General features: G+C 43.7%; 1 protein-coding gene across 6 annotated transcripts in view; it reads left to right on the forward strand.

Annotated features, from left to right (window-relative positions):
• robo2 (roundabout, axon guidance receptor, homolog 2 (Drosophila)) overlaps nucleotides 1-27,661 on the forward strand; it is a 1,634,458-nt gene that overhangs the window by 346,931 nt on the left and 1,259,866 nt on the right. The window contains exon 1 of one of the 6 annotated variants that reach the window (XM_072585781.1): nucleotides 1,646-2,196. The exons of the other annotated variants lie outside the window; for them this stretch is intronic. Coding sequence (XP_072441882.1) covers nucleotides 2,061-2,196 — 136 coding nt within the window. The 5' untranslated portion in view covers nucleotides 1,646-2,060. Of the gene's footprint in view, nucleotides 1-1,645; nucleotides 2,197-27,661 lie in introns of those variants that run through there. 6 annotated transcript variants of the gene reach the window in all.

The following is a 27,661-nucleotide window of genomic DNA, read 5'->3' on the forward strand; positions in this document are numbered from 1 at the left end:
GATGTTTCCTCTTATGGATCATAAAAATGATTGGTTGTCCACTTAGAACAGAAATAAGGCTTTTTTTGGTCTCACAGAGGATCATGGGTTTTGAGTTGAGAATTATGGGGGGAAAGCTGAGATTTGGGACTAGGTTGGGCAACTCTTTACTCGTAAATGACCCTTTACTATCTACAGAATTCTTTGACGCCCTGTTATTGGGTGGTGTGGAGAATCATTCGACACAGTTTTGTTCTTCTGAGCAAAGCTTGAATTAGTTAGATTTATGTTTTATGGAGTTTAGAAGGATAAGGGGAATCTCATAGAAACTTATGGAATTCTAAGAGGAGAGACAGAGCAAGGTGCAGGAAGGATGTTCCTGATGACCAAGGAGTCCAGGACGAGGGGCTTAAGGATACAGGGAACTGACATGAGGAGAAATTTCTTATCCCAGAGAGTGGGCTTTGCTGGACGCTACAAATGAGGGCATTGGCCTGAATTATCTTGAGCCTGTCTAATGGGACAGAAGGGCGAGCAGGATGGTGAAGGCTCGATGGGGTGGCCACATTTTTTTTCACCTCGCTGGAGTGTGTGACAAGCACGCAGGAGGGTATAATCTGTCAGAGCAACATTCTAATCAGCATACAAGGGGGCAAGGAGCGATTGGTATTAACGGAAACTGATACAGTGGAATGTCTTCTGACGCCCCGTCAGCCCCCCTCCCGAAGACCGAGAGGCCGAAGGAATTCCTTTATTTAAGTGTATCTTCCCACACTCGATGGTAAAAGGGGATTTGGAGTTGGACGCAGGTTCAGCTGAAAGTTATCATTCTTCCTGAGATCATTTAGTTTTGTTGTTGTTTAATGTCTTTTTACATATTAATATTTTAAACACTCAACATCATGTCAGTAGCGTGGGTTGCAAGTGAGAGAGAAAGAAAAACAGGAAAGATGCCAAAACATGGAAATTATATATAGAAATGCAAGAGGCTGTAACACTAGCTGGCACTGCAGATTGTATCTTATTTGCTTGCACCATGCGCCACAATTCAGTCTGTTTTATTAAAAGAAATATATTCTAGGTAACCTTACTGCACAGATTGTCTGTTAATCTGCAATTATAGTTCTTCCCGAGTCTGGAGCTGACACTGTTGTGATTTAAGTTCTGAATTAACCAAACACTTTTCTTCTTGGCAGGTATGATGTATGACCAGGCTCCCCTTTAACTTCTCGAGGCAATTAATGGTAGTAATTGCAACCAAAGGGGGGAGAAAAAGCAAAATAAAGATTTGTATGTACCACCTGTAAATGCCGAATATATACACATAATCGATTTTTATTCCTTGATTATTCATGTTGACACACTGTGCATTGCTGGATTAACAGTAATAAAAAAGGACTCTAAACATAGACTGAAGGGGCACAGAAGCCCTTTTATTTTTAGCTCTTTGTGTTCTAGAGTCTACACTCGGCAGAAATATCTGCAATTCTGAGCACAATTGCTACCCGCTCGGTCGTCAAATTGCTATCACTGAAATGAGACTGAACGCTTTTGCAGATTATAACCTCCCAGTGTTTTTTTTTAAAAATCTCTCTTTGGCATTCTTGATCTGTCGCCTCCTATCTGTGAGTCTTTTTATATAAAAATTGCGCTACACTTTACACAGACTTCCCTGCATCAAATCTATCCGTGCTTCTGGTTTTTTTTGTGCAGGGGGTGAAAATGGGAGAGGGAGAGTGTTGCTGGGACTATTTCTGTGCATCAAGCTAGAAGGTGTTTGCCCCACTGGAACGTGGAGTTGAGTTTAGCCTGTCTCTCCCGTCGCAATAACCCGCGCTCGGTGCAATGTGGGCGAATGTGGATCTGCCAGGGAGAGGGAAAGAGGCATGTTCCTCTGCTCGGGGCTTCAGCAGTTTGATGTAGCTTTCTGCTCAGCAAGACTTGGGTGATGATAGTCGCTGGTGTGACTTCGCAATGATTAATGATTGTCTCCAGCCAGCGTGGATCTAGAGTATGGGGGGAGAAAAAGATGTGAGCACAGTGGTGTATGCATACGTTTTGTTGCTAACAAACTTGGGGAAATGTTTCCTGTAGTGCAGCTCAGCAGACAAGCTGCCATCGAACTTGCTTTCATCGCCGTCTTACTGCTGAGTGGACCCTGCACACAGCAAAGTGACTCCAAGCAAAGTCGTTCGAAGGGGAGGCATGGTAAAGGTGGTGAGTACCTGGGCGATGACCAAAAGATGTTGGGTGTTTCTATGTGCCGTCTCTGATGCAGCTATCGAAGGTTCAGTTTTTTCCAGGAGCCTTGTCGTACATGTGCTGTACCGCTTCACAGAGCTTTACTTGGCGAGTCTCAGCTGAGTTCACCTTTCCTGTTTTGTTTTGATCAACTGATGATCATATTACCAAACTGAGGAGAATTTCTGACTGTGAAGGCAGTGGAATGAGCAATTGGCAGCAAGTGAAAAGTGCCAGTGATGGACAGAGAGAGAGAGAGACAGAGAGAGGATCTATGCATGATTAAATATGAGTATTTCTTCGCTGAATAGGTTAATAGAGTTTGCCTCCTGCGTTTGAATTCTCTTGTCCTTGTGCTAGCTGTTCTGTAAAGATCTCACAGGTTGTCCAGTCATTGATAGGGATTAGCATCAGGGAAATAACATGCTGTGACCCCCTTTTTGTAAACCACAACAAAGGTCAGTATGGTGTGACAGCACTTTGATTTCTGCTGGAGAGTTGTAATGTGAAGTGGTGCTATGTGGAATCTTGCAGGCATCAGAAAAGAGGGTCACAGCTCAGTGTATTAATCTCACCTTTTAATGGCTTGGCCACCTTCCTTTATCTGTGTTGTAATCTGAAGTTAAAAAAGTTAGGTCAACAATCTCCAAGACAGGCTCTCGATAATTGGCAGTCGCTTCCCAACAGACCCACTTCATAAGACCCAGCTGTTTGAATTAATGGCTGGCCTGAGCCATCACCAAGTTAACATGAAAAAAAGTAAGTGCCTTAAAGCAGCTGAGCAAAGTGCTCAGGTTTGCACTGAGCCATCTAATCTCAGCTAGTGGTGAGGCTGGATTTCAGACAAACTACCGTGTAGAAACTTAAGCAGGCTTGATTAAATGTTTTGATGCGAATATGGATCAAGGTGCTGCAGTCAATGTTCTGTACATGGACTTCAGAAAGACATTTACTCAGAGAGCAGTAAGGGTATGGAATGCTTTGCCTGCATCTGTACTGGATTCGCCAAGTTTAAGTGCATTTAAGTCGTCATTGGACAGGCAAATGGACAATCGTGGAATAGTGTAGGTGGGATGGGCTTCAGATTAGTATGACAGGGCGCTGCAACATCGAGGGCCGAAGGGTCTGTACTGCGCTGTAATGTTCTATAATTCTATAATTTCTATAATTTAGCAATGGTACGCGCAGTGAGCTATTGAGAAGACAGGGGCGTGTCGACAAGTGCTGATACTGACACAAAAGTGGCGCACTGACAGAAAGCAGAAGGGCATTTTTCAGACAGGGAGAGGTGTGTTGTGCTGTTGATCCCCAAGGGTCCGTTTCGCTCATATTACATTTTTTTTCAGTTTTTATGAAAAATCTACACCCAGGAGTGGTTTTATAACATTTGCAGATGATACAAAATCTTGTGAAGTGTTGGATCACACTGAGAATAGTTATAGACTTAAGGGTGACATTGACAGGATGGGGAAGCATGGCAGATGGAGTTCAACTCGAAGAAGTGTGAGTTGATATACTTTGGCATGACAGAAATGGAAAGAGTGTAAATTATAAATGGCACTATTTTGAAAAGTATGACCAACCTTGGCATCTATAACACTTCGAAGCTTAAAGGTTGCAAGGCAAGCTGTAGGATTTGGTCTGAGAGTTTATCCAAAAAGGTTGAAATCCTATTGGCATTAAAGCCATTTATTAAATTGTGACCATTTCAATATGACATTTACGTTGGATAGGAAACAGAGGAATATTTTCCTATGTCTGGACATGTAAAAATAATTGGAGGGATACAGATGTACATACTTGATGACGGTAGTCCTGGGCCAGAAAAATGATCAGATAAAGTTGGTCTCTGCAGGTGAAGGTGGTAGACCCTCCATCAAGGAAGTAATAAGAGAAATTGGAAAGGTTCCCATCTGTCTAAACTTGTCTTGAAGTAAACAAAATGTTCGGCTGGATCCAGCATTATTCTGATTTATACACTTCCATTTGAAGTGATCTTTTCACCTCAAGATACACTTTCCTCCTCGAGACATGATGGTTATCTTATATCACTCTCGATATTGTCCCTGAGCAAGAAACAGATGTTCAAGTCTGTGACACTATCGGATGATTGATTCTTTTCTCGAACCTTTTCTTAAACAAATCTTTTACTGATGAGGCATGAGAACCCAAATTATCAGACTTCAGGAGTATCTTATTTCACAGCTTGCTGTCTCACCCTGTTGTGGTTAGAGATCACACATCACCAGATTATAGACCAACAGGTTTATTTGGAAGCACAAGCTTTTGGAGCAATGAAAGCTTAGAAGTCTTGTACTTCCAAGTAAACCTATTAGACTCTAACCTGGTGTTGTGTGATTTTTAACTTTGTCCACCCCAGTCCAACACCGGCATCTCTACGTCATGGTTAGAGATAAAAGACCAAGGTTATCCGTGTCTATCTAAAAAAGGTTCATTCTCACTGACTCTCACTGTGCGGGATCTTGAATCTATGTCCCCCCTTTATTGACATTCCTGTCAGTGAATACAGTCTGTCTCAAGACCCTTTGTAAGTCTCCATTAAAGCATCCGTCAACCTACCCATAACCTCTGCTCTAAGGAGGACCATTTCCAGCATCTCTGGTGAATCTCTGCACCCCACCATCAAAAGAAGAAGAGCTACATGTCATCCAGTTTCTCATCAAATATCAGTACCCCCTAATGCGAAGAGGGTTTTTGAGTGAGAATAAGGTTGGGCCTGGTTTGTGGATTGTCAGTATCCCATGACCACATCATTACCTGAAGTATGCAGGGAGGGAGTGGGCTGACAGGGAGGAGATCTCGTGTTCCTGCCTCAGCCAGAATCTCTGTTTGAGTTCCATCCCCCAGCTAGGTGTGGTGAGATGTATCTTTAAATCTTTCCAGATGAAGGGGCATGAATAGTGTGAATAGCCAAGGTCTTTTCCCCAGGGTAGGGGAGTCCAAAACTAGAGGGCATTGGTTTCAGGTGAGAGGGCCAAGGAACCTGAGGGGTAACTTTTCCACACAGCAGGTGTGGTGTGAATGAAATGAGCTGCCAGTGGAAGTGGTAGAGGTAAATACAGTTACAACATTTTAAAAGGCATTTGGGTAGGGACAGGAAAGGTTTAGAGAGACATGGGCCAAATGCAGGCAAATGGGACTAGATCAGTTCAGTAGCATGGATGAGTTGGGCCAAAGAGCCTGTTTCCCAACTCTCTGACTGTCTGACTCCACAATACACACCAACGGCAGGCTGCAAAAAAATGTGAGATTCCTGGCCAAGGTTGGAGGATTTGAGCTAAAGGGAGAGGTTGGGGCTATTTTCCCTGGAGCATCAAAGACTGAGGGGTGACCTTATAGAGGTTTATAAAATCATGAGGGGCATGATTTTATCAAAGTATTTTTCCTGGGGTGGGGGAATAGATGAAGTCTTTTTCCTGGGAGTCAAGAACTAGAGGCAAAGGTTTAGGATGAGAGGGGAAAGATATAAAAGAGACCTAAGGGGCAACCTTTTCACGCAGAGGGTGGTGCGTGTATGGAATGAGCTGCCAGAGGAAGTGGTGGAGGCTGGTACAATTACAGCATTTAAAAGGTGTCTGGATGGGTATATGAACAGGAAGGGTTTGGAGGGATATGGGCCAGGTGCTGGCAGGTGGGACTAGATTGGGTTGGGAAATCTGGTCGGCATGGATGAGTTGAAGCATAGTCACTGTGCGATACCACTATTCACTAGATTGACATAATCTTATCCATTATTTGTATGAACTTCAGTTTCAATACTACTAACTGCTTCAAATTACAAAACACAATTGAAACCTTTGGTCGTCATTGTAAACATGAGCTATGTATGATGAGAATGTTGTGAAAATAATTCATTCAGAGAGCATTGTTTCCAGCAGTCCTGCAGAGACTTGTGTTCATTTCCTGGGCAGCTTTGCGAACTTTAATGTACGTGGGTCACATGGAATTTCCAACTCCGGAACCAATTCCTACCCACAGTCTTTCTTGTAGAAATGAGAAGTCTGAAGGGTCACCTCATAGCCAGGAGTTTTTAAAATAGTTTAGGTGGAGTGAAGTTATTCTTTACATGTTGGGGAATTTCAGAATCAGCAGCTGTGAATATAAAATACTCAGTGATAAATCCTGAAGGAATTCAGGAAAATGTCATTCCCGAGAAAGTGGTCAGACTGCTGAACTCTATCCCACAGGGAGTGGCTGAGGTAGAACAGTTTAGGGGAAGCTAGATAAGCTAGTGATGGAGAAAGGAGTGGAAGGGAATGATAATAGTAAAGAGTAAAGTGGGATGAAGCTTTTGGAGAATATAAATATCAAGGTGAACCTGTTTCTTTGCTGTGGAGTCTCTGTATGCTGTATGCGAGGGTGAGTGCTGCCTGGTATTGATATATTAGTGGAGCAACAGTTTGTGTTTTCAACCAAGAGGCACTCAGGAACAATGCTGACTTGTTCCAGGGGAGATTCTGGTAGCTAAATCTTCCAGGCAGTGCCTCAAGCAGAATTGAGAGCTCACTGTGTGGGATTCTCTATCCATTAAAATTGAATGTAACTTTTGAAGCAACTTGCAAGATGTAGTAAATATATAGCCTCTGACACCAAGATCTTTCTATTCTGTGATCTGATCTGACAGTTCAGATAGTTGTCTAACAAACTCAATATTTTAGTATTTTCCATTTGATCCCACATTGTAACTCATTCCTGCACATCTGTTATTCTATGGAGAAAGCCCTTGTTTGGATATTGGTCTGTAACCCACTCCCAGATATCTGTTCTATCTATAAAACGCTCAACCCTTCGATTAGATTCCAGTCTGTAACTCACTCCTGGTACCTATTATTCTAGATATAAATCACCCTGAACCCCTCGATTAAATTCCATTCTGTAACTCACTCCTTGGTACCTGGTATTCTACACATAAACCATACTGAACTTCTCGATTAGATTCCAGTCTGTAACTCATTCCCAGGTATCTGTTATTGTATATATAAATCACCCGAACTCCTTGATTAGATTCTATTCTGTAACTCATTCCTGAATATCTTTTTTTACATATAAAAGCCCTGAACCCCTCAATTTAATTCCCAGTTTGTAACTCATTCCGGGTATCTGCTATGGTATAAACCACCCTGAACTCCTTGATTAGATTCCAGTCATTAACTCCTCTCCAGGTATTTGTTATTATATATAAAATCACCCCCAACCCTTCAATTAGATTCCAGTCTGGAACTGTCTGCTAGGTACCTGTTATTATATACGGACAGTCACCCCAAACACCTTGATTAGATTCCTGACTATAACTCAACCCAAGTATCTATTATTCTATATATAAACCACTCTGAGCTCCTCGATTAGATTCCAGTCTGCAATTTATTCCTAGGAAACCTGATATTCTCTATTAAACGACCAAAGCTTGTTGATTTAATGTTGTGCCTGCCACTTATTTCCAGTTGTTTGGTTTTCCCAAGTATAAGCTGTAATGATTGAAATAAGGTCAGCCAGGTGAACCTCATAGAACATGAGTTCCCTGATTGGGGCTATTAATCTGGTCCAATCAGGGAGCCCTGGCTGACAGATATAAACAGGAATGTCAGGGTTCTGTTCACTCTGAGAGCTGGCTCAGAGGGAGCTGGATCAGACTCTCCCCATGTAAACAAAGGGGGACTTGACGATGGGGTACCAGCCTCTGTGGAAGTATTTCTTCAGCTACCAAAAGCCCGCAATTAAATTTCACTTTTTAACTCACAGATTTCTATTATTCTGTAGTTAAACCAGCCGAGTCCCTTAATTAGATTCCAACCTGTAACTCGCACCACAGCACCTACTATTCTTTATGTAAACTATATAAGTGCCTCAAATATGTGCCAGTCTGTTGCTCATAAAGGAACAGCAGGTCACCATAAAAAGATGAAATTGTGCAAGTGATGGTAAACTTAACTTTTCAGGAATATTGCAGTGGAGAATGAACGCAGCCTCTTTTGAAACTGAAGTGTTGGACTTCCTGCTGTAACAGTTCTTTCCTCACCCCCACCAAACCATCCTCCCCACCCAATACCTAGTCAGTTTTGAGGAGACAGTGAGGTCTGCAGATGCTAGAGATCAGAGTTGAGGGCGTGTTGCTGGAAAAGCACAGCCAGTCAGGCAGCATCCGAGGAGCAGGAAAATCTAACTTATTCCTGATGAAGGGCTCCAGACCGAAACGTCGATTTTCCTGCACCTCAGATGCTGCCTGAGCTGCTGTGCTTTTCCAGCAACACCCTCTCAAACCCAGTCAGTTTTGTCATTTCTGGGCTTCATTGACTCCCTTCACATTGGTTCACCGATCTTAGCGAAGACTTAGAGTTGATACTTCACCCATTGAGTAAAACCGTTATCTCTCAACACGAACTGAAGGGTTGCGCAACGGGGTAAAAAATGGGCAACAGTGGATCTGCCGCCAAAGACCCATCCTTTCCATTTTTCTCAGTCTCCATGGCTACAAAAAGAAGATCATTGAAGAGGGTACGGAGGAGGCAAGCCAGAAGCATTCCGTGTGCAAAGAGACTGAGCTGTGTGAAAAGATTTGAAAAGTTCAATCTCCAGGGGCTGGAGAGAAAAGGTGAGGGGGAGGGAAAGGCTTAGAACATTTCAAAGGATTCCATGAAGTAACATTGTGAATATTATTTTAACCATAAACAATATAATGGGACTGGAGCCATAAAAGTAAAGCAGAATGAAAAATATGTTTGGAATAGAAAATAGAAGGAGCTTTAGTCGCACAATGGATGATGAATATTTGGAATAATCTGCTTGGCAGTTCCATCAAGACACTTATTTTAGATTCATGCAAAATGTGGTTGGATACCGGGTGGGAAGAACTCAGAATGCTTCAGGCGACAAAATGGACTTTGCTTCGAAAAATCCGATGGGAGTCCTATCAACCTTTCACACATTGAGGTAAACAGACTCAGCAAATTGGTTAAGACTTCTTTTAACATTCAGTGGGTGTTTCATTAAATCCAATTTTACACCAATGCTGTGCTGTGACTTGGATGATATTTTAGCTGCAGAGGCATAACAGTGAGATTTGAGAGGGAATATGGAGGAAGGCAGCAGAGCTGTTGGCAAGTCAGAACAGGGGGAGCCCATTCAGCCCTTTGAGCCTGTCCCACTCTCACTTACATCATGGCTGATCTGCTTCATTTGGCTTCCGTAACTCTGAGAGGTTTGCTCGGTTGTGGGCAGGGGTCAATGGCCGAGTGGTATTATCACTCGTCAGCTAATCCCAAGACCCAGGAATATTTCTAGGAACCTGGGATTGTGAAATTTGAATTCAATTTTTAAAAAAAATCTCGGATGAAGAGTCTAATGGTGACCACAACACCAATGGCAGGGCAAAAAGCCCACCTGGTTCCCTCATGTTCTTTAGGGAAGGCATCTAACATCCTTACCTGGTCTGGCCTACATATGACTCCAGACCCACAGCAATATGGTTGACTCATAACTGCCTCTGGGCAATTAGGGATGGGCAATAAATGCTCACATTATCTCATCTCGTGAATGAATTAAGAAAACAAATCTCAATTTTAAGAATCTTCACTTGGCCCTCACATGCTAAGTCTCACAGCTTTTTGCAGGGGAGAGTTCCTCAATGTATGCTGACAAGCTTCCTGACAGCACTGTAAATGCTCTGGTTCCAAATTTAGGATTGCACCACCTTGTTTGGACTTGCTGCTCTGAGAAAATAATGTCCCAATATCTATTCTTCCAATAACTTTAATCACCTTTAAACACCATGATTAGATCTCCCCTTGGTATTTTACATTCAAGGGAACACAGTCTTGTATGTGACTAATCTTCAAAATTGAGCTGTTTTAGTCTCGATACCATTGCGTTCACCAATGTTCACAAACCGACCTGGTTCACTGAAGACCTTCAGGAAAGCAAATCATCTGTCCTCATCCTGGTCATGGGACTCCAGACCCACAGCAATGTGGCTGACTCTCAAATACCCTCTGAAAAGGTCCAGCAATATGATCGGCCCCAAGGACCAGTGATATGCTTATTCCATGAAAGAATAAAGAAAAAATATAAACATTCTGAGTATGCAGGAACATATAAATATTAATTAGGAGCAGTTGGCCATTTTACCCTTCAAGTCTACTTTGCAATACGATAAGATCATGGCTGATCTGACTACTTCATTTTCAGCTTAACAACAGAGCTTGATTGTCCAGAGAGAAAGGTAAAGGACTTTTTTGTTGTATGTGAAATATTAAATAGATCAGGTAAATAAAAATGGTTACATCTGTGAAAACCAACAGTAGAGGCCTAGAAGACTGACATTTAAATTAGTGAGAGAAGTGAAAGTGAATTTCAAATCAATATCTTGAAGACGTTTTTGACGGAAGAGGTGATAAATGTTCAAATAATGCACTGGCAAATGGAGGTGAAAACATGAAAGATATTGACAATTCAGCAGCAAGGATTTCTGAATGATAGACTATGAGCAGGACGGATTCGTTGAGGGATGTAAAGAAGATGAGCTCCTTGGGGAGATTAAGGCACCTGGATGTGAGGAGAGTCTGTGTATGAGCTTGGGTCAAAATCCTGGAATTCCCTCCCTCAGAGCAGTGTGGCTGTACCTACAGCACATGGGCAGCAGTGGTTCAAGAAGGCAGTTCACCCCCATCTTCTCAAGGGCAACGATGCTGGCGCAGCCAGCAATACCCGTGTCCCACAAATGAGTAAAGGAGAGAAAAAGCGCATTCAGCTGCACTGAGATCATTAGGATATGAGATGGTCAGGTTTGGATGTTTGGACAAGTTAAGTGAATGGACAAATGCTTGGCAGGTATAGTGTGGATAAATGTGTCCACTTTGGTATGTAAAACAGGAAGGTAGACTGGGAAAGGGGGAGGTGCAACAAGACCTGGTGACTGAAAGTAAGCATTGCAGATGCACCAGATGATGAAGCAGGCAAATGGGATTTTGTCTTTCATAGCGAGAGGATTCGAGTACAGGAACAGGGATGTCGTGCTGCAATTGTACAGAGCCTTGGTGAGACCACATCCAGAATATTGTGTGCCTCCTTATCTGAGGCAGGATGTTCTGGGATACGAGGACTGACTTAGGAAGAAAGACTGGATCGGTTACAACTGAAGCTTAGAAGAATGAGAGGGATCTCTCATAGAAACCTGTAAAATCCTAACAGGACCAGACAGTATAACCACAGGAAGGATGTTCCCGATGACAGGGAGTGCAGATCCAGGTCACAGTTTAAGGATACAGCTTAGGCCATTTCAGACTGAGATGAGGAGAAATGTCTTCACCCAGAGAGTGGTGACCCTGTGGAATTCTCAGCCACTGAAAGCGGTTGAGGCCAAAACATTGAATGTTTCCAAGAAGGTGTCAGATATAGTTTTTAGGGCCAATGGGATCAAAGGGTATAGGGAGAAAGCAGGAACAATGGACTGGGCTGGATGATTAGCCATGATCATATAGAATGGTGGAGCAGGCTTGAAGGACCGAATGGCCTACTCCTGCTCCTGTTTTCCATGTTTCTGTGCTTCAATGGAAGAAGGTACAGGCTTTGATTACATTGTTACATTGGCAGAGATGCTCTTCGATACAAGTGATGGTGCTTTGGAGAGTTGGACTGCTCAGGAGGTAGGTTTCAATCAGCCAAATGGAGAATTCTTCCCACTCCCTTCTGCTTGGAATTTCTCAACAGTATCTCAGTCTTCCTTGCCCTCCAGTCTTTCCGTACAATTTGCTGTCAGGCTGAGTGACCACGGAGGATCAATCCAATTTTTCACTCCCAATGGCTAGTTCTGAAACAACTTTTGGAGCATCAACATACAAAGGGATCTAGGTGTACATGTCCTCAGTTCTCTGAAAGTGACAACACGAGTGGATAAGCTGGTCAAGAAGGTGTATGACATGCCAGCCTTTACTGGCCAGGGCATTGAGTTTAAAAATTGGCAAGTCGTGTTGCAGCTGTACAGAACTTTAGTTACACCACATTTTGAATATTGCACACATTTCTGGTTGCCACAATACCAGGAGGATGTGGAAACTTTGGAGAGGGTTGGGAAATGCTGGCCAGGATGTCGCCTGGCCTGCAGCGTGTATGAGGAGAGATTGGACAAACTTGGTTTGTGTTCACTTGAACGTGGAAAGATGAGGGGCAACTGGTAGAAGTTTGCAAACTTATGAGAGGTGTGGATAGAATGGATGGTTGGAGTCTTTCTCCCAGGGTAGAAATGTCCATTACCTGGGGAATTAGGTTTAAGGTAAAAGGGAGAAAGTTTAAAGGAGGTGTGAGAGGCAAGTTTTTTTTACAGAGAGGGGTGGTAAGTGCCTGAAATGTGCTACCGGAAGAGGTGGTCAAAACAGATTTGATACAGTAGCAATGTTCGAGCGATCTTGGCAGATATATAAATCAGGACGGAACAGAGGGCTATGGACTGTGTTGAGGCAAAAGATTTTCAGTTTAGAAAGGTTTCATGTGTTGGCACAGGCTTGATAGGCTGAAGGGCCTGTTCCCGTGCTGTACTGTCCTTTGTTCGAAATGGATGTTTCTCATGCAGACACTGTGATGTGTTTCTTAAGTTGACATGAGTTCACACCCAACGAGGGAGCGTCCTGTGGAGTGTGTCTGTGATAATTATTAATCATCTCTGAGAGGAGGATCCATGTTTTGCCAAATATGCCACTTACATTATACTGGGGAATGAGGGGGCTGCTGAAACAAGTTCATGATGTTATGAGCTGCAGCCCTTTCAGAGTTTCTTCACTTTAAGCAGAAACAACAAAAGCTTTATACAGCACTTTTACCAAAGCAAAGCATCATGGAAGGTCTTAGCCCAAAGGTCCATAAGGTATCAGAGAATTAGGCCCGATACATTAAGTCTGCTCTGCCATTTGATCACGCTGATATGTTCTTCACCTCATTCTCCTGCCTTCCCCCAATAACCCTTGATCCCCTAACTAATCAACAATGTCTCTATCTTTGCCTTAAATACACTCAATGACTCAGCCTCCACGGCATTCTGTGGCAATGAATTCACCACCCTCTGGCTGAAGAAATTCCTCCTCATCTCAGTTCTAAAGGCTGTGTCTTCGGGCCCTAGTCTGTTTGAACAGGGGAAATGTCTGTTCCATGTCTGCTTTATCCAGGCCTCTCAGTATTCTGTAAGTTTCAATCAGATCCCTATCATCCTTCTAAACTCCACCTCATATAGACCCAGAGTCCTCAACCGCTCCTCATATGACAAGCCCTTCACGGGCGGCATGGCGACATGGGAGGCACGGTGGCACAGTGGTTAGCACTGCTGCCTCACAGCGCTAGAGACCCGGGTTCAATTCTCTCCTCAGGAGACTGACTGTGTGGAGTTTGCACATTCTCCCTGTGTCTGCATGGGTTTCCTCCGGGTGCTCCGGTTTCCTCCCACAATCCAAAGGTGTGCAGGTTAGGTGAATTGGCCATGCTAAATTGTCCGTAGTGTTAGGTGAAGGGGTAAATGTAGGGGAACGGGTCTGGGTGGGTTACGCTTCGGCGGATCGGTGTGGACTTGTTGGGCCAAAGGGCCTGTTTCCACACTGTTAGTAATGCAATCTAATTCCCGCGATCATTCGTGCCATCCGTGCCTGGACCCTCTCCAGTGCCAGCACATCCTTCCTTAGATACAGAGCTCAAAACTGCTCACAAGATTCCAAATGCGGTCTGACCAGAGCCTAATATAGCCTCAGCATTGCATCTCTGCTCTTGCATTCTAGCCCCCCTGAAATGAATGCTAAAACTATATTTGCTATTCTAACAGTCAATTGAACCTGCATGTTACCCTTAACAGAATCCTGAAGTAGGGTTTCAGACTTCTGAAGCCTTTCTGTGCTCAGCAAATAGTCTACACCTCTATTCTTCCTACTAAAGTGCATAACCTCACAATGTCCCATATTATATTCCATCTGTCACTTCTTTGTCCATTCTGCTAGCCTGTCCAAGTCCTTCAGCAGCCTTCCTGCTTCCTGAACACTACCTGTCCCTCCACATTTTTTTTGTGTCATCTGCAAATTTAGCAACGAAGCCCTCAGTTCCTTCATCCAGATCATTTATGTATAACAAGAATGGTTGTCGTGCCAACATGGACCTCTGCAGATCTTCACTAGTTATCGACTTGACAATGAGGACCAATCACTGACCCATCACTGACCAATCACTGACTCATTACTGAGCCACAGAATTCCATCGAGCCATAAGACAGACAACCAAAACACTTAGTTAGGCAAGTATTTTTCAGAGTGTCTCAAAGGAGGAAAGGCAAGAGAAAGGCAGAGATGGTGAGAGAGTGAATGTCAGAGGCAAGGCAGTACAGGGCTGGAGGAACAGCCGATGTGAATACTGAGTCACAATTAATTAGAATGGACGGCTTTGAGGTATGTAGGGAAGAGGTGTTGGAAATTTTGGAAAGGGTGAAAATAGGTAAGTCCCCTGCGCCTGATGGCATTTATCCTAGGATTCTCTGGGAAGCAAGGGAGGAGATTGCAGAGCCATTGGCCTTGACTTTTATGTCCTCGTTGTCTACAGGAATAGTGCCAGAAGACTGGAGGATAGCAAATGTAGTTCCCTTGTTCAAGAAGGGGAGTAGGGATAACCCTAGTCACTATAGGCCGGTGAGCCTCACTTCTGTTGTGGGCAAAGTCTTAGAGAGAATTGTAAGGGATAGGATTTATGAACATCTGGATAGGAATAATGTGATCAAGGATAGTCAGCATGGCTTTGTGAAGGGAAGGTCGTGCCTCACAAACCTTATTGAATTCTTTGAGAAGGTGACTAAGGAGGTGGATGAGGGTTAAGCGGTAGATGTGGTGTATATGGATTTTAGTAAGGCGTTTGATAAAGTTCCCCATGGTAGGCTACTGCAAAAAATACAGAGGTATGGCACAGAGGGTGAGTTGGACGTTTGGATTAGGAATTGGCTGGCTGGAAGAAGACAGAGGGTAGTAGTTGATGGTAAAGGTTCATCTTGGAGTGCAGTTACTAGCGGTGTTCCGCAAGGATCTGTTTTGGGACCATTGCTGTTTGTCATTTTTATAAATGACCTGGAGGAGGGGCTAGAAGGTTGGGTGAGCAAGTTTGCAGATGATATGAAAGTCGGTGGAATTGTTGACAGTGAGGAAGGATGTGTCAGGTTACAGCGGGGTTTAGATAAGCTGCAGATCTGGGCAGAAAGGTGGCAAATGGAGTTCAATGTGGGTAAGTGTGAGGTGATTCACTTTGGTATGAGTAACAAAAAGATGGGGTACTGGGCTAATGGTCGGATACTTGGTAGTGTGGATGAGCAGAGGGATCTTGGTGTCCATGTACACAGATCTCTGAAAGTTGCCACCCAGGTAAATAGTGCGGTGAAGAAAGCATATGGTGTACTGGCTTTTATTGGTAGAGGAATTGAGTTCCGGAGTCCTGAGGTCATGTTGCAGTTGTATAAGACTCTGGCGCGGTTGCATCTGGAGTATTGTGTGCAGTTTTGGTTGCCATGCTATAGGAAGGATGTGGAGGCACTGGAACGGGGGCAGAAGAGGTTTAACCAGGATGTTGCCTGGTATGGTAGGAAGATCCTATGAGGAAAGGCTGAGGCACTTGGGGCTGTTTTCATTGGAGAAAAGAAGGTTTAGGGGTGACTTGATAGAGGTGTACAAGATGATTAGGGGGTTAGATAGGGTTGACCATGAGAACCTTTTTCCACGTATGGAGTCAGCTATTATGAAGGGGCATAGCTTTAAATTAAGGGGTGGTAGGTATAGGACAGACGTTAGGGGTAGATTCTTTACTCAGCAAGTCGTGAGTTCATGGACTGCCCTGCCAGTAGCAGTGGTGGACTCTCCCTCTTTATGGGCATTTAAACGGGCATTGGATAGGTATATGGAGGATAGTGGGCTAGTGTAGGTTAGGTGGGCTTGGATCGGCCCTACATCGAGGGCCAAAGGGCCTGTACGGCACTGTATTTTTCTATGTTCTATGTTCTATGTTAGCGAACATTGAGTTTCATGGTGAATTGGATATGGACCTGCCTGATATGTTTTCCATTCACTTCAACTCCTGCCAGTATTCCACACAGAAAACTACATGACTGTGCCTCACATTTTGATCAGAGGTAGACAGTACAGCCACAGAAATGGAGACAATAACAAGCTGACCTTCCATCACGCTGAATGCTGGTGCATGCAAATCTTTAGAAACTGATAGAAAGCTGGAGTCACATGTAGGCCAGACCATGTAAGCTTGGCAGATTTCCTTCCTGAAAGAACACGATTGAATTTTATAATATCAGTCATGGTATCATTGAATGGCGGAGGAGACTTGATGGGCTGAAAGGCCTACATCTTATGGTCTGCCGTTTTATGGTATTAGTGAATCAGATGGATATTTACAATAATCGATGATAGTTGTCGTGGCCACCATTATTGAGATTAGCTTTGTATTTATTCACTTTATACTGCTCCATCATTGCTTCTCAACATAAAATCTCTGCTCTTTTACTTTTGATCCCATCAAAAACAGTTTCTTTCTCTGTTGACCCTGCCGTGTGAGTGGCTGTGCAGCCAACAGCAGTTGAAACTCAGGTCATTTTCCATATCTCTCAAATCTCGTAACTGCAGCTTTACTGTGTGACAAGGGACCAAACTCACCCTCTTTTTCATCCTTATATCCATGCCCTGCACTTGGCAGTGAATTTATTAATCATGGTACACACACACACACACACACACACACACACACAGGCGCACACACACACACAGGCACAGACGCATACACACACACACAGAGACACACACACACACAGACACATACACACACACACACAGACACATACACACACAGACACATGCACACACACAGAGGTACAGACGCATACATACACACACAGGCACAGACACATACACACACAGACACACATACACATACACACACTCTCTCTCTTTCTCTGTCTGTCTGTCTGTCTCTCTCTCTCCCCCTCCCCCTCCTCCTGAGTGTCATACGTTGGAATATGTAACAGCATACATGATGCAATGGAGAGACTTTCTAAATCACAATAGTGTAATGGCAAGGCACAGCAGGTGAACATTCTGCCCATCAGGTCAGTACTGGCTCTATGGAAGGACAGTCAATCTCATTTCTTGCCTCATTTCTTGGAACTTCTTTCTTTTTCAATTATTTATTAAGTTCCACTTTTAACGTTACCACTGAATCAGCTTGCCCTTGCCCTTTAAGAGTGCAGATCACAACAACTCTGAGTTAAAAAAAAGGATTGCTTTGTGCCCTGATTTGTGGTTGCCAATCATCCTAAACCTGTGTCCCCTCTGGCTGCGCACCCTCCTTAATTACTCTATCAAAAATCCGTCACAACTGTGAACACCTCCTATTAAATCCCCGCTTAGTATATTGGTGAATTGACAGATATTGCATGTTTTTGTGAACAGAATCAAACTGACAGCGAGGATTTGGGGTTTGTAGATAGGGGGCTGGTGTGGTGGAAGCAAGGGAGAGAGAGAGAGAGGGATATGAGGGCAGGAGCTAATTACTGCCTGAGGGATTTCTTAATATAACTGTTGACATGACTGACAATGTGTGAAAAATGATGTTTGTGACACATGAAAGACGGGATAATGGGGAGGCAGGACAGAAAATGGGCTGTTTTGTATATCCAGTCACACAGCCTCTTTTCAATGAGAAAGTAAGTGGCAGGTTATAATAAGTGGCCTGGTGCATGTGACAAGGGTCGGTATTGGCAATCCTCTGTAATTTGCTAACGTGTGGTTGCGTGTACTGAGGGCTGTGTCGCCATATAGCTCAGCAGCACTGATCGAGGGCTTTCCTCTTCAAACTGATCTGAAGGGTGCTTACAAACACTAACTGCTCCTCCAGAGAGACTGAGAAGGCACTTGCCATAAGATTACATGGTTTCATTACAAAGGAACAAGTTGTTTCATCTGCTGAGGCGAGAGTGGGAAAGAAAGGTTTGTTTCATCCTGATACCAGTGGTTTGGCTCCTTTGGCGTGTCTCTCATCTGCAACAGTCACTGCTGGAGCCCATGACCTCTTGAAGGTCAAAGGTAGCAGATCCATGGGGAACACCATCCTGACTTGGTTCCTTCACCGTTCCTGGGTCAAAATCCTGGGACTCCTTCCCTAACAGCAATGTGGAAGTCCGCTGCATCCCAGAGACTGGAATGGCTGTAGGCAGCAGCTCACCACTGCCTTCTCAAGGTGATTAGGGATAATCAGGGAATGCTGGCCGAGTCAACAACCAACTCTTTCCACGAAAGAATAGCGTTTTTAAAAGTGGGTCAACTCACTTTCCTCGGCTTGTTTTGCGATGTTCCATTGTTTATAATAATCTCTCATACATACGCCACCTGCTCCCTTCTTTTAACCGGCTTCCTTCTTGTCACAGAAGTAAATAGCACAGAGACCATTTGGCCCATCATAGCTGTGCCAGGGGAGAAGTAGCCATTTGTGTTTCCAACTCTTGCTCCCTAACTTTCTAAGCGACAGCAAATCAAATGCATACCTGGTACTTTTTAAATGTTGTGAAAGTTTCTGTCTTTCAGGAAATCCAGATCCTGAACACACTCTGGGTGAAAACAATTCCCCTTAAATCTCTGCTAAACCTCCTACCTCTAACCTGAAATCTGTACCCCTTCATTATTAGATTACTTACAGTGTGGAAACAGGTCCTTCGGCCCAACAAGTCCACACCGACCCGCCGAAGCGCAACCCACCCATACCCCTACATTTACCCCTTACCTAACACTACAGGTAATTTAGCATGGCCAATTCACCTGACCTGCACATCTTTGGAATGTGGGAGGAAACCGGAGCACCCGGAGGAAACCCACGTAGACACGGGGAGAATGTGCAAACTCCACACAGACAGTCGCCTGAGACGGGAATTGAACCCGGGTGTCTGGGGCTGTGAGGCAGCAGTGCGAACCACTGTGCCACCGTGTCACCCGAACTTATGACCCTCCAAGTCAAAATCCTTCCTCCTCATCTTGGTACCTCATAAATTTATATCTTTCAACGTCTTCCCCGAACCTCCTCTGTTCGAGAGAGGATGGTGTTAGTCTGTACGATCTTCCCATACAACTAAACTTCTCTGTTCACACAATGTCTTTTGTAAGTCTACACTGTACTCACTCTCGTGGGATGACGCCTTTGATCAGAATTGAATGCAATACTCCAGCTGTAGCCTAACTGGAGTTTATATACTTCCAACATATCCTCTCAACTCTTGAACTTTATGCCTCAATTCCTCTTATCCACATGGCCATTCTTCATCTCCTTCCTCTTTTCCTCCCTCTTTACTACGCTCTCCATTTCGTTGACCATTTTATTCAATTGTGTTGTCAATGGTATCCCTCACTCTGCCATTCTTTCACTGCCTCAGAACCTTGCTACAATTTTATCTCCTCTTCCACATACCTCTCCTTTCATTCATTGTTTTTTTTCAGTTTTCTCCTGCTTACCTCTCATTCTCTGTCCGTTCTCTCTTTCTTCACATACCCCTTGCCTCCTCCCTCCATCCCTCTGCCTTCTTTGACTTTTCTCTTGCTTTCAAAGCAAAATACGTGGAAGGGAGGCAACTCTCTCCAATGGTGAAATGAAAAGCATGTGGATTAGGAGCAGGAGTGTACCACAAGGATCCTGGAACCTGCTTCTGAATGAAAAGCTAGGAGTGTGGCGGATTTTTGATCAGCAAGAGAATCAAGAGGGATAGATGCGAGACCAGAGTTGAGACCAATCAGATCAGCCACGATTTATTAAATGGGAGAGCAGTCTTGAGGGGCCAAATGGCCTACTCCTGCTTCTATCCCTTGTGTTCGTTTTTTCAACAAATCAGTGGCATAGTTAGGGGCCAGAGTACCGGCTAATACATATTTTATAGTGCTGCAATATAAAAACTGATAACCACATTAAAAATCTCATGAGTTCATCAATATTTAAAGACCACTAAAACACTGCACTCGGTGCATTCGATGCTTCAGAGTCCAGACTCTCTACAAATGTGTTGACATTTGTTTTAATGAATAACTGGCTCCCTGTTAGTTTTAATGATTGGCTCCTGGCAGGATAGAAATTCATTACCTCCAGCAAATGTGCTTTGAACCTGAATCTCCCTCCTCACACATCGCCTCTCTCCCCACAATCTCTCTTCCTTGTCTTTCAAAGCACGGCACCTCTGTTGATAAATATCATGACCATGTGGTGAACCATTTCACTGAGATCTTTAGCGACACAGGAACTAGAAACAAGGGCCATTCGGCCCTTCAAGCCTGCTCCGCCATTCAATATGATCATGGCTGATCATCCATCTCAGTGCCATAATTCCTACTTTCTCACTACACTCCTCGAAGCTTACTAAATCTAAGAACAAATCTTTCTTGAATAGATTCAGTGACTTGGTCACCTCAGCCTTTTATAGTAGAGAATTCCACAGGTTTGTGACCTTCAGAGTAAGGCAATCTTCCCTCATCTCAGTCCCAAATGGCCTCCCCCATATCCTGAGACTGTGTCTACTGGTTCTCGACTCTCCACCCAGGAGAAACATCCTCCTTGTCAGTCCAGCCCTGTTAAAATTTTCGACGTTTCAATCAGATCTCCCTGTCATCCTTCCAAACAGTAATGAAGAAAGGCCAGTTGAAAAATTTGTCCTGATCAGACATTCCTGCTCTCCCTGGAATCACTCCAGTGAAACTTTGCTACATTTCCTCTATGGGAAGTCTTTGCTATGGAGTCCAAAGCTGCACACAGTAATGCAGATGTGTTCTCACCAAGGTCCAGCAGTAAGTATAACTGCAGTCAGACACCCCTACTTTTGAAGTCTTGCAGTAAATTCTGATTTCCCTTCAGAATTGAATACTGTATCTGCCTTATTGTTTTCATTGACTGGGGTGTAAGGGCATCTCGATCCCTTTGTAAATCTGTACTTCCCAATATCTCACTATCTGAATATTCTTTTCAGTTTTACACACTGAAGTTCAGCCACGTTGTATTGAATTTGCCATGTTTCTGTCTACTTACTCGGCTAATTCACCTTGAGGCCCCCTCGCGTCATCCTTAAGTCCCCCTCACACTGGGGCGGCACGGTGGCTCAGTGGTTAACACTGCTGCCTCACAGCACCAGGGACCCAGGTTTGATTCCAGCCTTGGATAGTTGTCTGTGTGGAGTTTGTACGTTCTCCCCGTGTCTGCATGGGTTTCCTCCAGGTGCTCCCACAGTCCAAAGCTGTGCAGGTGAGGTGAATTGGCCGTGATAAATTGCCTGTAGTGTTGGGTGCATTAGTCAGGGGTAAATGTAGAGAGATGAGTCTGCGTGGGTTATTTTTCAGAGGGTCGGTGTGAACTTGTTGGGCCTGTTTCCATGCTGTAGGTAATCTAATCTAATCATAATTCCACCCATATTTATGTTGTCGTCAAATCTGGAAGTGTTGCATTTCGCCCCATCATCCAGGTCATTTTTAAGACCAGAGGGCACAATTTAAAATGAGGAGTAAATAGTTTTGAGGGAATCTGAGGAAAATGCTTTTCACCCAGAAGGTGGTAGGCATAGGGAAGGTGCTGCCCAAGAGGGTGTTGGAGGCAGGTATTCTCACAAAAGTTAAGAAGCTTCTGAACAAGCTCTTAAAATGTCAGGGCCCAGCAGGGTGTGGACCAAGTGCAGGTAAATGAGTTGGAGATGCCGGTGTTGGACTGGAGTGGACAAAGTTAAACATCACACAACACCAGGTTATAGTCCAACAGGTTTATTTGGAAGCACTGGCTTTCAGAGTGCTGCTTCTTCATCAGGTAAATGCGATTAGTGTGGTTTGTCGTTTGTTGGTTGGCATAGACATGGTGGGCCAAAGGGCCTGTTTCGATGTTGTATGACTCTATGACTCTACTTACATATATCATGAATACTGGGACCCAAGCACCAATCTTTGTCACTGCCTGGGATTCAAAATGAGACCAATTTATTCCCACTCTTTGTTTCCTGTCAGTCAACTCACTCTCAATCCATGTCAATATATTCCCCCTCTCGCTTTGAAATTTTGAAAGATGCCCATCCAATATTCCCAAAGCCATTTCCTTTGGTACACAGGCCCCAGTGATTGACAACATTTCATTCCGTTAATATCCCCAGCACCAATTTTTTTTTTAAACTGAAGATGATTTCATCCATTTGCACTCTGTCACGAGCACGTTGGTTCCCTGACATTTACAGGAGGCTATTTGTACCTTTTTCTGTGAAGACAGAACCACAGTATGTGTACAGTTCTTCTGCCATTGTTGTCCATTATAATTTTCCCGGTTTCTGATAAGATTGTAGTGGCATGGATAGGGTGGAAAGCATGAGGCTTTTTCCCAGGGTGGAGGGTCAATTACTGCCTGAATTATACAGGTTCAAGGGGCAAGGGGGGAAGTTCACAAGAAATGTGCAAGGCAAGTGTTTCACATAAAGGGTGGTGCATGCCTGGAACACGCTGCCAGAGGAGGGGGTGGAAGCAGGCCCAACAGCAACACGAGAGGGCTTCAGTTTAAGGTTTGAGGGGAAAGAATAAAAAGGAACCTGAGGAGCAACTTGTTTACACAAAAGGTGGTACGTTCATGGAGTGAGCTGCCGGCAGAAGTGGTTGAGGTGTTACAATAACAACATTTAAAAGGCATTTGGACAAATTCATGGATAGGAAAGGTTTAGAAGGACGTGGACCAAGTGCAGGGAAAGGGGGTTAGCGTGGATGGACATTTTGGTCAGGATGGACCTGTTTGGGCTGAAGGACCTGTCTCCGTGCTGTCAGACTCTAACTCTTAACTCTAGCAGCATTCAAGAAGCATCTGGTTGAATACATGAACAGGATGGGAATAAAGGGATACGGATCCTGTAAGTGAAGACAGTTTTAGTGTGAAAGTGCAAATTGCGTCAGCACAGGCTTCGAGGGCCAAAGAGCTTGTTCCTGTGTGCAGTGTTTTTCTTTGTTCTTTGATGTTTATTTTTGCTATCTTTTTCCTCTTTACATATTTCGAGAAGCTGTTATGGTCAGTTTCTATGCTCCCTGCAATTTTCTGTCACCCTCTATTTTCCCTCTCGTGATCAAATATTTTCATCCTCTTCTGCTGAATTCTGAAATGTTGTCACTCTTCATGCTTGCTACATTTCCTGGATCTTACCTGGATTATTTAATACAGTACTATCCCTAATTTATTTTTAAAGCTGTAGTTAAACCACTTTTACACTTTTTTTGTAGCAGACAGGAATGAGTAATTGCTATAATCCTTGCACATGTTCCTGAACCTTGCACCATTGCCTATCCACCATTTATCCTTCTGTAATGTTCACCAATTTATCCTTACCAATTTGTACCTCATATTTGTGCCTTCATAGTTCCCCTCCCTAGTTTCAGATTTGCACCCTCCATCGTAATGAACAATTCTATCATGTTATGGTTCCTCTTCCCCAAGGGACCCCACGCACCAAGATTGGTAATCAATCCTTTCTTATCGTTTAGTACCCAATTTATAATAGCTTGTTCTCTAGTTGGTTTTTCAATGTATTCGACTACAAAAAAAACGTACTTGCACTCCAGAGAAACCTTCTCCATTATACCATTGCTTGTCGGGTTGGCTGATCCATAGGTAAATTAAAATCATCCATGATTGTAATTGTACCCTTATTGCATACATCTCTGATCTCTATTTTACTGCTGTCCCTACACCTCCACAATTATACACAACCCCGTTATACCTCTTATCTTTACGCAAACTGATTCCACATCATGCTTTTCTGAGCCAATATCCTTCCTCACTCTTGCCTTGAGTTACTTCTTTACTAACAATGCTACCCATCTCCTTTCCCTTTATGTTTGACCTTCCTCAATAATGAATATCTTGGATGATCACTTTCCATCCTTGCAGCCATCTCTGTAATTGCAGCTGTATCATTTCCGTTTATATCCATTTGTGCTGCTAATTCATCTATGTAATTGTGATGCTCCACGCATTAAGGCACAAAGCATTTAGATTTATCTTTTTAACCTTGCCAATCATCTGAGTTTTATTTTGGCATTGTGGTCCCATTCGTTTCTCATCCTTGTTTTTTCTTCCTTCCACTTTGACTTCTTACCTTCCTGTCTTTTATGTCTTATCCTTGTCTCTCCCACCCTTAGCTCCCTGTTCAGGTGCCTTCACCAACACCCCACCCCCCCCCCCCCCCCCACTCCCAGCCTCTCAAGGACATTGGTCCTGGACCTGTCTGTTGTGTGATTGAAGGGTGTCTTGAAAGCGATAGACAGTGGAAGTCATATCGGTAAAAACAATGACTGCAGATGCTGGAAACCAGATTCTGGATTCGTGGTGCTGGAAGAGCACAGCAGTTCAGGCAGCATCCGAGGAGCTGTTACATTGCTAACGTTGCTCTCGCCTAACGCACGCCCTGTAAAATGTACCTGTGTGCCTCTGTTGATGTCTTTTTGATCTGTATGTCCTTGCTTACTATGATCTGCCTGTACCGCTCATAAACAAAGCGTTTTACTGTACTTCAGTATGTATGCCAATAAATAACACAATCAGTCAATGTAGTAACCTTTGTTTGTGGGATGGAAGGGTTAAGCCTCATAAATACCTGAAGCTATGATTAAAAGGAACTCCCTTTGCATTGCTGCTAAGACCTGTACTCAGTTATTCACTGGATATTGATGTCTACAAGATAAGCATTTATTGCCCAGTGCTAGCAGCCCTTCAGAAATTGGTGGTGAACTAGCACCTTCTAAACTAAGGCGAAAGTGAGGACTGCATGATGCTGGAAACCAGATTAGAGTGGTGCTGGAAAAGCACAGCAGGTCAGGCAGCAGTCTTTATGGGTGTGGATGTTCCTACAGTAATAAGGGGTAGTGAGCTCCAGGGTTTCAGTCCAGTGCTGAAGGAACAGCCAATATTTGTTGAAATCAGTGTGGTGTGTGATTCAGAGGGGAACTTGCAGATGATGGTGTTCCTACAATTCTGCTGTTCATGACCTTCAAGCTGGGACAGGTTGCAGGTTTGTAAAGTTGAGGTGCTACCTTGATGTGTTGTTGCCGTGCATCTTCTAGTTGCTGCCAGTGAGGTGTTGGTGGTGGAGGAAGTGAATGTTTACGGGGCTGGACGTAACGCTAATCAAATTGGTTATTTGGTGGATCTGGCAGGATGACATTTGTGACCTCTTCTTTTCCTCGAAATTCCCATCCAAAGAAACTATCAGCATTCCATCTATTCATTTTCGTCATTGACAATATCATCATGAATCAAGTTTCAAAGGATCATACTGTTTCTGACCACTATTAAACCTTATTATAATTGTAAATTTATTTTGTGTTGGTTTTGATATCCTTACAAGTTACTTTGCAAACATCCTTTTGTAGCTTTTAACCATCTGTTTTGTCACCATTTCCTGTTCTTTGTATCTTTCACATTTACTTGGAACTGAACTTTTTTTGCATTTTAATCTTGTGAGTCTGAGGAACTTAAAAAAAATCAGAGCCAGCTTGATCAGTGCCCATCCAACATTCAGTCCCTTCACCACTGATATATAGTGGCAGCAATGTGTACCATCTGTAGGATGCACGGCAGTAATTCACCAAGACTTCTGTGACAGCAGCTTCCAAACCCACAACCTCTAACAGCTACAAGGACAAGAGCAGCAGATACATGGGAACCCCATGACCCGCAAGTTCCCCTCCAAGCCACTCACCATCAGTCCTATGAACAGTAATTCATAGGACTGAGTGATGAAAAATCGCATAGTTTATGTACTGCAGGCACACATAGGAACACAGGACTGAGAAGCAACAGAAGGCCATTTGGCCCTTCAAGCCTGCTCTATTGTTGTATGACAGCTCCTTCCAAACCCACAACCTCTAACATCTAGAAGAACACCACCCCCTGCAAGTTCCCCTCCAAGCCACTCCTTAATCCTGCCCCTTAATCCTTAAATCCTTGATCGATCCAAATTTGATTGCCACTTTGGATAAATTTATAATTTAGCCTCTACTATCCTCTGGTGAAAAGAATTCTTTAACAATCCACTGACAGCAAAGATTCCTCCTGATTCCTGTCTTAAAAGACTATTCTACATCCTCTCATTTCAGTCTCCTGTACAAGTCGAAAAATCCTCCAGTATCCCCACTTTCAAATCCCCTAACGATCACCTCTCATTGTTCCAACTTCCAATGTAGAGGTTCAAACTGTTCAACTTTTTTTTATAACACAGGCCAAAAGTGAGTTGAGCAAACCTTCTCTGAACTGCTTCTAAAGCAATTGTATATTACCACACTTAGATTAGATTCCCTACAATGTGGAAACAGGCCCTTCGGCCCAACAAGTCCACACCGACTCTCCAAAGAGTAACACACTCAGACCCATTTCCCTCTGACTAATGTGCCTAGCACTATGGACAATTTAGCATGGCCAATTCACCTGACCTGGACATCTTTGGACTGTGGGAGGAGACCCACGCAGACACAGGGAGAATGTGGAGGAGACCCACACAGACAGTTGCCCGAGGCTGGAATTGAACCTGGGACCCTGGTGCTGTGAGACAGCTGTGCTAGCCACTGTGCTGCCACTTCTCCGGAAGTCTGCAGGTCTCACTAATTCCCCAAATGGACCACATTACGGGTTGGGAGGGGAGAGGTGGGAGTTGAATTGTAATCCAGGAAAGGAAAGGTGTTGTAGTTCAAAGTCAGTGGACAAAGTTAAAAATCACACAATACCAGGCTATAGTCCAACAGGTTTATTTGGAAGCACTAGCTTTCAGAGCGCTGCTCCTTCATCAGGTGGTTGTGAAGCAGGACCATAAGACATGGAATTTATAACGAAAGATTACAGTGTCATACAACTGAAGTGATATCTTGAACAAACCTAGATTGCTGTCAGTCTTTCATCTTTTCAAATGGGTTGCAGGTTTCTGTTCATTAATTTGTGAATCCCTGTTTTAAGTTTATGGTCCTGCCCCACAGCTACCTGATGAAGGTGCAGTGTTCCAAAAGCTAGTGCTTCCAAATGAACCTGCTGGACTATAACCTGGTGTTGGGTGATTTTTCAGTTTGTCAACCCCAGTCCAACACCGGCATCTCCACATCAAAGTTAGTATATGATTAGAGTCGGCGATTTGTAGGTGTTAAATGATGCCCTGAGGGAGGAGGCTATCTTAGTGGTAACAAGGCTGGAGTAATGATCAGATTCCCATGTCAGTGTTCTGGGGACACATGTTCAATTGTGACTCATTGGGGACTCATTGTGGATACTGGTAGAATTTAAATTAAATTAATAAACCTGCAAAATAATAGAGTCACAATGATGATGACCTTGACAGATAGTTTCGACTATTTAAAAATGCAGTATGTTCACTAATGTAATTGAGGGAGTGAAATCT

Source organism: Chiloscyllium punctatum, chromosome 15 (genome assembly GCF_047496795.1).
Source record: "Chiloscyllium punctatum isolate Juve2018m chromosome 15, sChiPun1.3, whole genome shotgun sequence".
Classification (NCBI taxonomy): Eukaryota; Metazoa; Chordata; class Chondrichthyes; order Orectolobiformes; family Hemiscylliidae; genus Chiloscyllium; species Chiloscyllium punctatum.